This window comes from Drosophila virilis, chromosome X (genome assembly GCF_030788295.1).
Source record: "Drosophila virilis strain 15010-1051.87 chromosome X, Dvir_AGI_RSII-ME, whole genome shotgun sequence".
Classification (NCBI taxonomy): domain Eukaryota; kingdom Metazoa; phylum Arthropoda; class Insecta; order Diptera; family Drosophilidae; genus Drosophila; species Drosophila virilis.
In genome coordinates this window covers 14,408,611-14,423,970 of record NC_091543.1, presented here as the reverse complement: position 1 = coordinate 14,423,970, position 15,360 = coordinate 14,408,611, and the positions used below count along the sequence as shown (strand labels likewise).

Genomic DNA, 15,360 nt, shown 5'->3' with positions numbered 1-15,360 from the left:
TTCGAAATTAAATAACTTTAGCATGCATAAATTATCTAACAAACTAACTTTATAAATATTGAAATGCGCTGAAATTATTTTAAAAAAAAGCTAGAATATAGCCATTTTACGGCTGTATCAGCTGTGTGAAGCAGCCCTTTCTTTTACTCTGCTCTCCGGGGCGCTGTGTGCGTTCGTGTGCATGAGTGTGCCCGTGTGTGTGTGTGTGTGTTTGCCTGTGTGCCTGCGTGTGTGTGTGTGTACTTGTGTGTTATCTCGCAGCCTGGTTCTGGTTCAGTTTTCGTTTTCCGTTAGTGCAGCATTTATCCTCGACGACGTTGGTTGGTTTCGCCTTCGCCCTCAGTCATTGTCACTGTCGCTGTCGCAGTCGCAGTCGAAGTCGAAGTCGCAGTCGAAGTCGAAGTCGCAGTCGTTTCTCGCCTTGTCCGTTGGTGTTGTTATTTATTTATTTAGTTTTTTTTTTTTTTTGTTGCCGCTGCCGCTGCCGCTGCTGCTGCTGCTGCTTCTGCTGCTGCTGCTCTTGTTGTGTGTGCACGTTTTATTTATTGTTGTCGTGTGTTATTTGTTTGTGTTCTGTTTTTTGTTTTTTTTTTTATGGTGCCAGTGCCAACTTACCTGATATAAGAAACTTAAACAAGCTGCGCAGAGCCGGAGTCAGGGCCACGGCACATGTTGTTAGTCAAACCAGCGCCCCGAAACGGCTGCTTCCCAGACCGGGACATTTACCCATAAGTAAACCCCGCTCGCCTTCCAAAAAGAAAATTTGAAACGAAACTAAACGACATAAACGAACTTCAGCTACAGTTACAGTTACTCTCTGCGTGTAGCATTCGCAGCATGCCTTTAGCTTCAGTCCAGTTATTGTTGCTGCAATAAGCAATCGCCAAATCACAACACACACACAACAACAACAACAACAAAAACAAACAGAAATACACAAAACGTGCTGCGTGCGCTGCGTCGCTAAATGCAGTCGACGTCAACGTTGACGTCGCTGTCGTCACAGTCATCGCGTACTATGGGCCTAACCAAACAGCAACAACAACAACAACAGGAAGAAGAAGAACATCAACAGCACTTGATACAAAAATAAACAAAACAAAATCAATCAATTAATCAATCTGTGAACGCCCCAGGCGTACGCCCACGCCCACGCCCACGCGCACTTCAAACTGCAACAGCAACAACAAAGAAGAGATAGCGAGAGAGAGAGAGAGAGAGGGAGAGAAAACAAAAACAGCAACAAAACATGTTCCAGTCAATTGCACTAGCGCTAGTTCTGGTCACCGCCCAATCTGTGGCACAGCTACCGAAGGATGCGAATGCTAACGCTGCCATCCAGCTGCAGGCAACCGAGACGCAGGCAGCGGCTGCGGCAGCAGCAGCGGCTGCAACGCCATTCGGCAGCAAGCAGCTAACCAGATGCCGCCAAAGCTGCTATCAGCAGGTAAGCCCGGCTCAGGCCACTAAAGATAAGACGCACTTGATGGACACTTGTATGTGTAGTTTATACGGTACGCTCGACTGCTCCGAGAGACTCTCGAGCGCGACTTCAAGGTTAGCGTCTCGGCAGCAGCCCAAACGCAGCCCCGCTTGTCCAGTTGGGCAATGACAATGGGCCTGACAGACAGACAGCACAGGCAAAGGGCAGGACAGGGCACGGCAGGGTCGGGCAGGGCAGGGCAAACGGCGACGGGAAAACGTTTTGTTTACTCTATACGTAAACGTGAGCGGGAGTCTATTGGTTCAACTGCTGTGTTTGACGCTTAGCTAGGGGTTTTCTCCCAATTTTGTTTAAATACTCGCACCTTCGATAAGGTGTCAAAAGTATTACAGCAACGCCTGTTTGTGAGGGACAGTTAAAGGACTTGCAGGCAATTGGATGAGTTGCTAACGACCATCCTCTAATAGATCGCTTTCTAGACAAACACGGCTGAAGTGTGACCAGCTTAATCGAAGATGCCTTGCAATTGCTTCAAGCTTTCACAACACTGGAAATACACACAAATTCTTCTCTTTTCTTTCTGCTAAGAACTCAACTAAAATTGAAGATTTTCTTGTTTTTTTTTTTTATACGCGCCTGACCCTAGAATCGTCTATATTATCATCCAGATTTTATTGATATTGTTCATGCCACTTTTGACTCGTTTTTGTTGGGAAAGCAGAGTATTGCAACGTCGTTAACATCCGACTATAATATTCTTAGTTGTTTTTTAATGCGGCTGGTCGCCTTTATCTGCTCGCTGACATCGCTGCCGCTGCTTCTCAGGTAGCTGTCGCTGTCAGTTGACAATGTCAGCTGGGTGGTCCACGCCAGTCATAGCGCAGCTAATAGAGATTAGGCAACTGGGAGGGAGGGAGATCGAGCAAGGAGCCACAATGCCGCAGGGCCATTGGGTGTGCTTCCGCGTGTTCCCCTGCGGAGTTGGCGGACAGAGAAGCCTCGAAGCCGCGAGCAGGGGAGGGTTGCGTACAAATTCATTTCATTTTTATTGAATGACTGTGGAAACAAGTATTCAAATCTCGTTTAAAGAACAAATGAAAGAATGAAGAAAAACGAGCACAATTTTATACAATTAAATGATTGTAAGAACAAGAGCGAAATCTCTCTGAGGGCCTAGATAATGGAGGGGCATTACGTCTTTCATGTCGGGAACCTTAATTTGATTTATAATCTAGACATATTTCTGCATCATATCGACAAGCTCGATTGAATACTAAGCAGGAGCTCAACTTCATGTATAACCCAGAAGTAGTTCTGGATAATATAAAAAAGTTCAATTTAATTTATAATCAGGAAACATTTTTGGATAATACAATAATATATAAATTATATTTAATCCCTGTTTGCCCAATATTTCTGCTTCAATTTGATCCATATAACAGAAATATGTTCGGATAATAAAGAATCCAGAGATAGTTTTGAATAATAAAGAAAGCAGAAAAAATCAGAAAATATTTAGGAAACATAAAGATAAGCTTAGTCCGATTTATAGTCGGGAAATAATTCTGTTTCAATTTGAGCTATGAACCCGAAATATTTCTCGATAATCGAGAAAAGCTTACTTTGATTTACATTCCATAAATATTTGTAGAGAAAATAGAAAAGCTCAACTTAATTTATAACCAGAAAGTAAATCCAGATATTAAAGATAATCTTAGTTCGATTTATAAACCAGAAATGTTTCTGGATCGTTAAGAGAAGCTCAACTTAATCATTAGACCCGAACTATTTCTCGATAATAAAGAAACGCTGATTGTGATTTACATTCCAGAAACACTTGCGGATAATATTTTAATAGCCGTATTTTTAATGCTAATTGCGGTAGCTGTCGAAATTGTGTTAACAATTTACAAACAACAATAATAATAACTCGTTACGTGACTGAAAGCCAAACTGTGTTTCGTCTGCGTCTATCAAAAAACGCAAAATTCTCCGACAAGTGATTTAATTAATGCAATTATTTTAACAAAATGCGACAGAATGTTATTATTAAAGCATAATTGTGTTTTTTTTTTATACCCTGAACCCATTCAAAATGGATGTAAGGGTATATTGTATTTGAGCAAAAGGCACATCCGAGCCCCTATAGTGTATATAATCTTGATCAGCATCAATAGCCGAGTCGATCTAGTCATGTCCGTCCGTCTGTCCGTATGTATGAACGCAAGGATCTCAGAACCTATAAGCTATTAGCTGTAGGTCGTCCTTGTGCCCGTTTCCGTTAATCGATAACTTGCCCCGTTTGCAAGTTATCGATAAGAATCTATATCGAAATCCTGTTTTTTGGGCAGTTCTGGTAAATAATAAGAGCTAGAGTCACTAAAGATGGCATATAGCTTCTAGAATACTATACTATTTGGTGTTGCAAGAAGAGGGTGCAGGGTATTTCCTAGTCGGGAGCTTCCGACTAGAACCTTTTAATGTGTTAAACGGTACGTGACACACGTTGCGTGCCGTATTATTTTTTAATTATAATTTATAGATTTTTCAAGCATTTAAATGACGTTTGATGCTTTGGGTTTTGCTCCTGTTGTATTCGCTTGAAGTTAATCGGCGATTCATGAAGAGAAAATGTCACAAAAAAGTGTTGAAAAACGCGTAAATAAATGATTTTCTTCTGGCAGTCAGTTTTCATTTTAATTATGTTGATTTAAGTTTAGACATTTGAGTAGATATGCCTTGAGTACACGAGAGGAAATTTTCGTTGTTTGATTTAGCCCGAAAACTCTGTATGAAAATATCTACAGCTTACGATATTTTCAGTAGAACGGGCAGTTTCCATAATGTACGATTAACAAAGATTTGAGTCAAAACTTGAGCTTACCGATTTGAGAAATGTATGGAGAATCAACTGTACGAAACTTTAAGACAGGCAATTGGCAATTAGCTTCCAAAATATATTGGTGTTTGCAACACTGGTCAAGACTGTTTCAATCAATCCGATTGATCGATTTCTGTGAAAAGCCAAATGTAAAAACGTGATATAAATGATATATGTTATAAATGATATGATGGAATAGAAGGGAATATGATATGATATGATAGGATAAATGGTACATATATGATATATGATATGCCTAGATTTTAAACCGTTCTCTCTTCTCTTGCACCAATTATTAGGTCAGATTCCTTTGACTTTTGAATCAATATCAATTCCATGAATTGAACAATTTATAATATGTATGGAATGCGTTTCAATAGAAATCGGTATTAAATGGAAAACTTTAATCGTTTTTTTTTTTTTTTTTGTAAAGCTTCAAATGCTTCTTTCAACTGAAACGTAAAGTGGTGGCTTCATTGAATTCCTTTTGGAAATCGTTGGCGTCTCCCCTAATGTCAACGCGATAGAATTCGTGCTTTGATCCAACTGGCAAATGCAATCCGTTGACCTTTAAGGGTTGCCTGCAAGCGGCGACCGTATGCACTGTGGCTAATTTCACGCCTGTCCGGCTCTAATCCCCGACAGAGGCCACCAACCCACCCAACGAGCCACAATCAGCGCCAAATTAACACCATAAAAGTTGGCAGCATCCGAAGACTTTGTTCCTTGCATTCGGGTGACTTTTTTTCCTATTGGGGGTGTGCGTTAAGAAATCGTCGCAAGCTGTTTGAGAACACAGGCACAGTTCAATTCGTAATGCCAATTGGGTATGCCGAGCACGTAGCCTTTGGCTGGTGGTGGAATCTGTTCCGACGGGTCTTCAATAATTGACAAGCGCAGCATTTTGGCGACTACGTGCCACTGAAACTGCTCAACTGCTCAACTGGGCAATGGGCATTGGTGGCGGCAGCGGCAGCGGCAGCTCATAAAACTGCTCAAAACTGACCTGGATGGGTAATTTATGTGGCCTGGGTGTGAAGCGATGTCCAATACCGTGGGCAATTGCATGTAAAAATTGTTCGCTGCCTGCGTTTAATTTATATGGGCCAACAACTATGCCAGGTAGGCCGCAAGACGCACTCCCTGGCAAGGGGAAACGGTCGGAACACGGTCTGGAACGGACTATGTCGACCGGACTTGCCTGCTCAGCGTTTTCATTGAGCGTGCGGTGCGTTTCGTTTTCATCAGCCAACTAAAGATGGCAACGTGACACGCACAAATGTGCAACCAACTTTTAAATTTTACAATGAAGAAGCATGTTCAATGTTTTACATGCATGCAAATCAAAGGAATACATTGGGAAATCGTATAAATTAAGCAGCTCAGCTATTGAAAGCTCACATTAATTATAGCCGACTTCTTGTTCTCCATTCGGTAACATAACCTCAATTAGAGCACACATTGATGCATATACATAGACATGTATAAATGTGGCAAATGCCCAATTAACGGTTTTGTATATCTCATAACCTCACATAAAGCACATGTATGTAATATTGCAATTACAATTACAATTATGTTAACGATGCGATGGGCAATCAAAAAAAAAAAAAAATCACGTTGCCATCTCTAATTGGTATTGCCAGTGCCACACACACACACACACATTCATTCATTCATTTGCCGCCTTATTGTTGTTACTTATCGCCCAAGTTGTTTCGCAAAGGCCAAAAATTCAATTGAGCGGAAAATATGTTGTCTTTGCGATTTTCCTTTTGGCATGCTCGTTTATCTGGCCGCCTTATTGTGTAATGATGACAAAGTGCTCCTGCTGCTGCCGATGCCGCTCCAGAATGCTGGTTGCTGGTTGCTGATGCCCGCCATCTCGTTCCAGTCGGCAGAGTCACAGTCACAGTCAAAGTCCCTGTCCCTGTTCCTGTCCCTATCTCCATCTCCATCTCCATCTCCATCTCCTTCTCATTCTCAGTTCGCATCAGCACATTCATTCATTTGTCTGCGTGCTCATTCATAAACTAAACGGACAGCCACTGGGAACCGGGCTCTGCTGCTGTGCCTTAGAACTCATTGCTTTGCTACCCAGAACGTTGTCCAGCTGTCGCTGCTGCGTAGCTAAAGCGACAGTTGACAAAGGCTAAGCAGGCAGAGGCATATAGCATTCAACACACACACATACATATACATATATACGACGCAGTCACAGTCGCCGTCGTCGTCGCCATGTCCAGTTAGTTCACAGTTTCATCTCCTGCCGACAGCGTGAAAATTTCAATTCGCCATACAACTTTGCGGTCATTTATACAAACAGACACACGCACTCTCTCCCTCTTCCTCTCTCTCACACACACACACACAGAGAAACCGCTAGTCTTTTATCTGTGTGCTTTGGCTTTTTTTTTGCAGTCAGGCCTTTTCATATTACAGTTACAAATTTGCGTCTATTGTTGGTAATGGCAATGCTGTGGCGTTGTCCTCGGCCAGTTGCCTGCGGCGCTGTGCCTGATTACTTTTTCTAGCTTACTTAAAATTCGATTAGGCCACGCCCACTAACTAACTTTTTTGTATGTGTCGGTTGTTCTGGTTTTTGCCTCATCTCTTAAAATACTTCCACTTCTTTTTCTTCTTTTATTTCAGTTTGCGAGGGATTGGCATTATTGCACGGATTTCGTTGATTGCAAAAATGTAAGTACAGTCGCGAGCCCCTACTCCCCACTCCCCACTCCCCACCCCTGCACACAGCACTCTATATGATAAGTACATATGTATGTATACAGCGGTTAGATGCAATAACAGCAGCCCGAACAGCTCTGAACCAACAGTTAATAACCGTTATGTTGCCTCTTAACCCATTATTGTGCTCGCTGACAAAATTGTATTAGCCTTAAACGTTATTTTGGATAAATATTCTGTTAGCCATATATGTATAATTAATCGCTCGCAAATGGTAATTTGACTACAAACAAATCAGAACATGCATTTACTGAAGAATGTAAATGTTGTTAGTCTATTAATTAAGAGATGTTCATTCATTTCTTACTTGAAACCGAATACTTTCGCATAACAAGCTCTGAGTGCATAGCGCCAACATTTTTTCTGTAAATCAAGTATTCAATTTGTGGAGCATTCCATTTCAGTTGCTAGTCAAATTTTTTAACGAGAATTCATCAAACAATCAACCGGCACTGTTTCAATAAAACAAAAACAATTAAGCTGGCACAGCTTGCGGTACTCACTGCCCCAAAAGAAAAAGAAAAAAAAAAACAGAGCAACAAAAAGACAAAAGTGCAAAATTGCCCAATACTGGCGCATCAGATTTCAGTCAAAGCAAACTTATCGATAACAATAAATACTTGCACAATGGCCAGTGTTTTGAATGGCGCGCAGAAAAATCGTATTGCTAAACTATTAAAGCGCTTAAAATTAGTTTTCAAATGAAACATGCTGAAAATGTTGTCTTTCGGATGGAATCACTTTTGAGAATGGACGAAAACGTGAACACATTAATGGGTTAAATGTTTTCGCTGTTGATAGCTGCGGGCGGCTGACGAAATTGCGTTGCCAATTTGCGAGCGCCGCATTTGTGACTCTTAGCGCATAAAGCGGTTATATGCCCTATAGTATGTATTTAATGATGCTATCCGAATGCCCTGTTCCAAATGCTAACTATCCTATCTTAATCCGTGCTTACCAACGATAGTGCTGGCAAAACTGCCAAAGGCAATTGGCGCCCTTTGAGCTGCGCGTACACCACGCCCAGCGTCAGGGTGCTCTGGTGCTGACCGACATCGGTTGGGACGAGTTGATTGCGAACGCATCCCGTCAATGCCTGATCACCTGGGAGGTATCCGGCGGCGGCCTCATGGGCAACCTGCTAACAGACACTGCACGCGCCGAACTATCACTCTGGCCGGATACGGTCTACAACATACAGGTGACCTGTAAGCATAAGGTAAGCCAGTCCAGCTAACGCTTTGACCGCGTCCAAATTGTCATCCATACTGTTTCGCAGCTAACGGGCCTGATGCGTCGCTCACTGAAGCTCAATGTGGACACACATCAGCTGCTGTCGGCGGCAGCGGCAGCCAATTCTTGGACAAATCCAAGCTTGTTGCCCCTTATGCCCGTGACAGCACCAGTTACAACAATTACAACAACAACAGCAGCCGCAGCCGCAGCAGCAACAACAACAACAATACCAACAACAATTTTACAGCGTTCTCGACCCACGGACCGTGTGTACATAATCAGTGCGCTGCCCACGGCCAGTCAGTTGAGCGGCGTTGTGTATCCGGCATTTGGTGCGTTGGCTTTCTTCCTGGCACTGTTGGTCATGTTCCTGTTTCTGCGTCCACAGCGCAAGCGGGCGTCTGATGGGGATGCGGACACCGCCTCGCTGCTAAGCGGACGTCGCTCGCGGCTCTCCATGGACAACTCCACGCTGCATGTGTAGGCGGTTAAAAAGCAAAGAAAATACAAAACTGAAAAGTAACTAAACAAAACAAAACAAAAAAAAAAAAATAGGAAGAAAAGAGAACTTGTAGTCGTATATGTCTGACTATGTGATATTCTGCACCCAAATTGTACATAGCATAGACAACACACCCACACACACACACACACACACAAACACACACACACACGCACAACATATATGTAACCTACAACAACTACATCATATACATCAACATACATATACGTATTAAATCATATGTAGTTATCGAAACAAGTATCTTACATCAAGTCCAAAAAGCATAAGAAAGGAGAAAAGATAAAAGAAGTTCGCTCAATCGTATGTTTAAGTTTTACCTTTTTAGTGTTTAGGCCAAAAACAAAACAGTCATAAATACATTTATGTATATATATATATATATATATATATATATATATATATATATATATATATATATATATGGATAAATGTAATACCTATATACATTAACGCGTACACTATATACATACATATATCATAGTTATATATACATATTGCATATGCTATATACAAACGCGTATTTAGACATAATCTAGGGGCCTCGGCCAACCAACTAAATACACCAAACTAAATGCAACAAATTGCTACAAATTTTTATGCAACATACAATTTTTTGCTCGTCGCGTCGCTTTTTCAAAACTCAAATGAACAAAACAAATATTTCAAAATAAAAAAAAAAAAAAAAACCTAAAAAATAAAATAAAAATAAAAATAAATAAAAACAACAAATACAAAATCAAACTTAAAGATCGCATGCCGTTTTCAATTCGTCGTCTATATAATATATGCAAGAAAAATACAAAAGCAAAAACACTTTAAATAAAATCATAACAAAACTCAAATTTAACTAAAATCAAAATGGAATATTTTTCAAAAAAAAAAAAAATTTTTTTTTTTTTATTTTAATATGTATAACTAGCTAAAATGCATTACAAATTCAAAGCAAAACGTAAACTAAATATATATACAAAATGAAAATCAATTAAGTACTTGAGCGTGTCAACAAGAAAAACAACAACAACAAAACACGAAAAGTTTAAGAAAAGAAAAGAAAGCTTCGCTACGCAAAATGCCTGTAAATATTTAAGTGTCATTGCGAGCATTTGTTTATAATATATACATACATATATATTGCATATATATATATATATAATTATTTATTTGTTTTCTATCCAGCTCTTTTCCAGGTCAAAGTTTCCTATATAGTTTAAGCAGCAGTAGAGAGCAGCAGAGGCTAAGCAATCGACACTTGTTTAATATAAATATCTGTTTGTCTGATCTAATTATAAATATATAGATGTAGTATATATTTTATCTATGGCTAGCAACTGCTGATTGCTTTTCAAAATCGGACCAACTTGCAGTTGTTTTTGCCAGCTAGTTTATGTGCTAACATTTTGTTTACTCACCGTTTTTTTTTTTGTATTTTTGTTGTTGTTGTTGTTGCTGTTGACTAAAAGTAGAAGCTCAATAGGCTCAACTAAACGTAGCTACAACTTGTCAATAAACATATACATATAAATCAAAGTCAACTGATTAGCCGGAAAAGAGCATACAAAATTCGGTGCGCACCGAAATTACTAACATAAACATATACATTATATATATATATATGTATATATAGTGACATATCCATAGTCGCACCCACCCTTTAACATAACTTAGCACATAAGCATAAGCACAATTATAAACATTTCTAATATTGTAAACAAAGAGCCTGGTGATAACATCGACATTGGTCAAGATCAAACTGTCCCCCTTTGGTAGACATAAACAATTCACCCTAAATATCACGCCACTGTCAATGTTCCCATCAGAGTACTATCCCACGCATAATTGCTGACGCAGCTCAAACTTCACTCAATTTTGACTCAAACTCTCTCAAAGCGAAGTTTGCTAAGCGACCGCAACAGTTAGATAAATCAGTTCTTATTCGGGAAGCAAATCTGAATGTACTCAACAAAAGTAGCCGTTAAGTGAAAATAATAAATTGAAATATATTTTTTTATAGTAACCTAACGTGTAAAACTTAATTGGCGCAGCCGGTAGGATACGTCGGGAAAAATTAAAGATCGCTAAAGGATAATTAATTCCCAGATCTAACGCACAATCGCGACCGAAAGTGTTGTCGGAGTGTAATAAAAATTTTCTCGAATACGTATCCGCACAAGAACCTTCGGGTCATTAGTAGCTTAATAATATTGACCCTTTGGGCAATAAAGCTACTACAGTTAATAACGACTGGCTTTGCATATCGTTTGATCCCTGCAATACGTTATTACTGAGTCTTTTTAAGACACACACACAAAAAAAAAAAAAAAAACATTTGCACAATAATCCATCACAAACTTTAACTTAAAATAAAAGTGCAAAATCAAAGAACAATAAAGTTCAAACCTACAAACTCAAAACTATTCAAAAAAAAGTGTATTACACCAAGATGACAATGGAATTATCAGAACAACACCTCAACCAGGCCCTTTCACAACTTAGACAGGTGCCAAGCTTTGACGGATCAACGGATCAACTAAACGCCTTCATTAAAAGGATAGATTACATCCTACACCTGTATCCAACCCGAGATGTTAGACAACATAGCATCTTATACGGAGCCATCGAATTGCAAGTCACAGGAGATGCTCAGAGAATATCACAAAGGACAGCAGCCAACACTTGGCAGGAGCTGAGAAACGCATTGATTGAAGAATACAAAGTGCAGACACCATTTGAAGAACTCCTTCGACGCTTATACAACACGAATTACCAAGGAAACGTCCGTAAGTTCATCGAGGAGCTCGAGAATAAATCTTTTGTTATTTTAAATAAGTTAGCACTAGAAAATATACCTAGCAATACAACCCTTTATACAAATGCTATGAATAACACAATCAAAGATGTTATTACAAAAAAATTACCAGATAGGCTTTTCATGATGTTAGCCAGACACGACATTACGTCGACACAAAAACTAAAGCAAGTAGCTCAAAGAGAGGGATTATATGAAAATAGCGTTACTGAAAAACCTAAAAATAATAATGTTCAGGGAAATCCAAATAACAATCGTAGGAACATGGGAAATTATCAGCAAAATGCTAACCCAACCACCATTTCAAGTGGCTATTCCAACACGAATCAGAGTTATCACGCACAAAATAAACAGCATAATAAGTCCGAAGACAATCAGAAAGCTCACCACGAGTTCCAACAGAAATTAAGTCAAGGTAGATACCAAAATCCCTTAAACTACCAAAATCAGTCCCATTCACGCTTGAATGCACCAAACCCTCCGACTAAACGTCAAAGAGATAGTAACAGTGGGCAGATGAAAATGGATACATCCGAAAATTTTCATCAGCAAGCCTCGGAACAAACAGAAGAAATCCATTCATAAAATTGATTATGAATGACGAAGTTCTAAAATGTGTCATCGACACAGGTTCAACCATAAATCTAATGAAAACAAACCGCTTAAATTTTCCAGTTTACAACGAAACATTAAAGGTTCACACCATAAATGGTGTTATTGAATTAAAACAAAGTATACGATTAGGAGCAAGCAAAATTTGTCCGAGCAAACAAAAATTCTATATTCACGACTTCTCAGAGCATTATGATGTTCTGATTGGGAGAGAATACCTTGAGGCATGTCAAGCAAAAATAGACTATGCACAAGGATCCGTAACCTTAGGAGAATTTAACTTTTGTTTTAGATATAACGACGAAGAGGTCGAAGAGGACATGACCGCACAAGAGTGCCTTGATCCACCCTCAACAGAGGACAGACCATTTAACTTCGCTATTAATAATGAATTAATAGAAAACAATGAGTTTAGGCTAGAGCACCTAAACTCAGAAGAAAAAGAAAAAATAAAAAAAGTTTTACATGAATTTCGTGATATCCAGTACCATGAAGGTGACAATTTGACTTTCACTAGTACAATTAAACACAAAATTCTAACAAAACATGAGGACCCAATTTACAAGCGTCCATACAAATATCCTCAAATATACGATGAGGAAGTAAATAAACAAATAAGCGATATGATAAAACAAAATATCATACGTAAATCCAAATCCCCTTACTGCTCACCAGTAATAATCGTTCCAAAGAAAAACGATGCATCTGGAAAGCAAAAGTTCCGGTTAGTCATAGATTACCGCAATCTCAATGAACTAACTATTAATGATAAATACCCTATCCCGATCATGGATGAAATATTAGACAAACTTGGAAAATGTCAATATTTCACAACCATTGATCTAGCCAAAGGCTTCCACCAAATCCAAATGGATCCTGGTTCAATACCCAAGACCGCATTTTCGACTAAACATGGCCATTACGAGTACACTCGCATGCCATTTGGTCTTAAGAATGCACCTGCAACGTTCCAACGTTGTATGAACAATCTCTTAGAAGATTTAATTTTTAAAGATTGTCTGGTCTACTTAGACGACATTATTATTTTTTCCACTTCATTGGAGGAACACATTTTGTCGCTACAAAAGGTATTTAAGAAGCTTAGAGAAGCTAACTTAAAACTACAGTTGGATAAATGCGAGTTTATGAGAAAAGAAACTGAATTTCTCGGTCACATCATCACAACTGAGGGTATAAAACCAAATCCCAACAAGATACAAGCAATTGTCAAATTCCCAATTCCAAAAACCCCAAAAGAAATTAAATCATTTCTAGGATTATGTGGTTTCTATAGGAAATTTATACCAAATTTCGCTAATATAGTAAAACCATTAACACTTAAATTAAAAAAGGGAGCAAAAATCAATATAAAAGACAGAGACTACGAACTAGCGTTTGAAAAGCTAAAAGTACTCATAACATCCGACCCAATTTTAATATACCCTAACTTCGAAAAACCATTTTCATTAACTACAGACGCAAGTAATATGGCAATAGGGGCCGTCCTTTCGCAAGAGCATAAGCCTATATGCTATGCAAGTAGAACTCTCAACGAGCATGAGTTAAATTATTCAACGATTGAAAAAGAATTATTAGCAATCGTTTGGGCCACTAAATACTTTAGGTCCTATCTTTTTGGTCGACAATTTCAAATCCTTAGTGATCACAGACCACTCGTCTGGTTAAATAATATGAAAGAACCTAACATGAAATTACAAAGGTGGAAGATCAAGCTAAATGAGTTTGATTTCCAAATTAAATACGTCCCAGGAAAAGAAAATTATGTGGCAGATGCTCTGTCCAGAATTCAATTAAACGAAAACTTCTTAGGCGAAGATACAATTAGCACAAGAGCAACAATACATAGTGCTCAAGAAGACAACAGTAACCATTTACAAATCACAGAAAGACCACTTAATTATTATAATCGACAAATAGAATTTGAAAAAGGAACCGAGAACGAAACAAAAGTTACGAATTACTTTCACAAAACCAACATAAAAATTACGTACAAAGACATGACTAATACGCATGCCAAAGAATTAATAAAAGAATACTTATGCACAAAGAAAAGTGTGCTATACTTCCACAACGAAGCAGATTTTCCAATTTTTCAAGAAGCCTACTTAGAAATAATAAGTCCGAATAATTCAACAAAGGCAATGAAAACTAGTACAAAATTAATAGACCTTCAAACATACGCAGAATTCAAAGAATTAATATTAAAAAAGCACAAAGAATTATTACACCCAGGAATTGAAAAAACTATCAATTGGTTCAAAGAAACCCACTATTTCCCAGATTATCAAAATTTAATTCAAAATCTAATAAATGAATGTGAGATTTGCAACATCGCAAAAACAGAACACAGAGATACAAAATTAACTTTCGAAATAACTCCGGAAATCGCTAATATCCGAGAAAAATATGTAATGGATTTTTACATAGTAGGAGATAAACAATTTTTATCTTGCATTGATATCTATTCAAAATTTGCATCATTAATAGAAATAAAAAGTAGAGACTGGCTAGAAACCAAACGAGCTATATTACAAGTGTTCAACCAAATGGGTAAACCCATCGAAATAAAGGCAGACAAAGACTCAGCTTTTATGTGCACAGCTTTACAATTATGGCTAAAATCAGAAGCAGTAAATATTAATATAACCACTAGTAAAAATGGTATATCCGACGTAGAACGATTTCATAAGACAGTTAACGAAAAACTAAGAATCATTAACAGCGACTCAGACGTCGAAAATAAACTTACAAAATTTGAAACTATACTCTACACGTACAATCATAAAACAAAGCACAAAACGACTAACAGAACACCAGCGGACATATTCATATATGCAGGTACACCAGAGTATGACACTCAAGCTAATAAAGAAAAACTAATAAATAATCTCAACAAAAAACGAACAAATTATGAAATTGACACTAGATACAAACACTCACCGTTAGTTAAATCAAAGACGACAACCCCGTTCAAGAAAACAGGAGAACTAAGACAAATCGACGACAAACATTTTGAGGAAACTAACAGAGGCAGGAAAATAACACATTACAAAACCAAATTCAAAAAGAAAAAGAAGACTAATCAAAGC

General features: G+C 38.4%; 1 protein-coding gene across 4 annotated transcripts; it reads left to right on the top strand.

Moving 5' to 3' along the window:
• The first annotated feature begins 287 nt into the window (after positions 1–287).
• On the top strand, positions 288–14,659 carry fend (forked end). Of its 4 annotated transcripts, none has more exons than XM_002059602.4 (5): positions 288–423; positions 605–1,447; positions 6,978–7,025; positions 8,041–8,292; positions 8,353–14,659. In XM_002059602.4, exons 2-5 carry the CDS (start codon positions 1,250–1,252, stop codon positions 8,791–8,793), a joined length of 939 nt encoding a protein of 312 aa, XP_002059638.1. In that variant the 5' UTR covers positions 288–423; positions 605–1,249; the 3' UTR covers positions 8,794–14,659. The 4 variants fall into 4 exon arrangements, with proteins under 4 accessions (XP_002059638.1, XP_032296209.1, XP_070063325.1 ...); XM_032440318.2 differs by having other exon boundaries at positions 288–427; XM_070207224.1 differs by having other exon boundaries at positions 288–1,447.
• Positions 14,660–15,360: the final 701 nt, after the last annotated feature.

What these genes read in the sequence shown, in the direction of transcription:
- fend (XM_002059602.4), top strand. Translation starts at nt 1,250, where the DNA reads ATGTTCCAGTCAATTGCACTAGCGCTAGTTCTGGTCACCGCCCAATCT. An exon ending in GCCAAAGCTGCTATCAGCAG is followed by an intron (nt 1,448 to 6,977) that starts GTAAGCCCGGCT and finishes CTTTTATTTCAG; the next exon opens with TTTGCGAGGGATTGGCATTA. An exon ending in ATTTCGTTGATTGCAAAAAT is followed by an intron (nt 7,026 to 8,040) that starts GTAAGTACAGTC and finishes TACCAACGATAG; the next exon opens with TGCTGGCAAAACTGCCAAAG.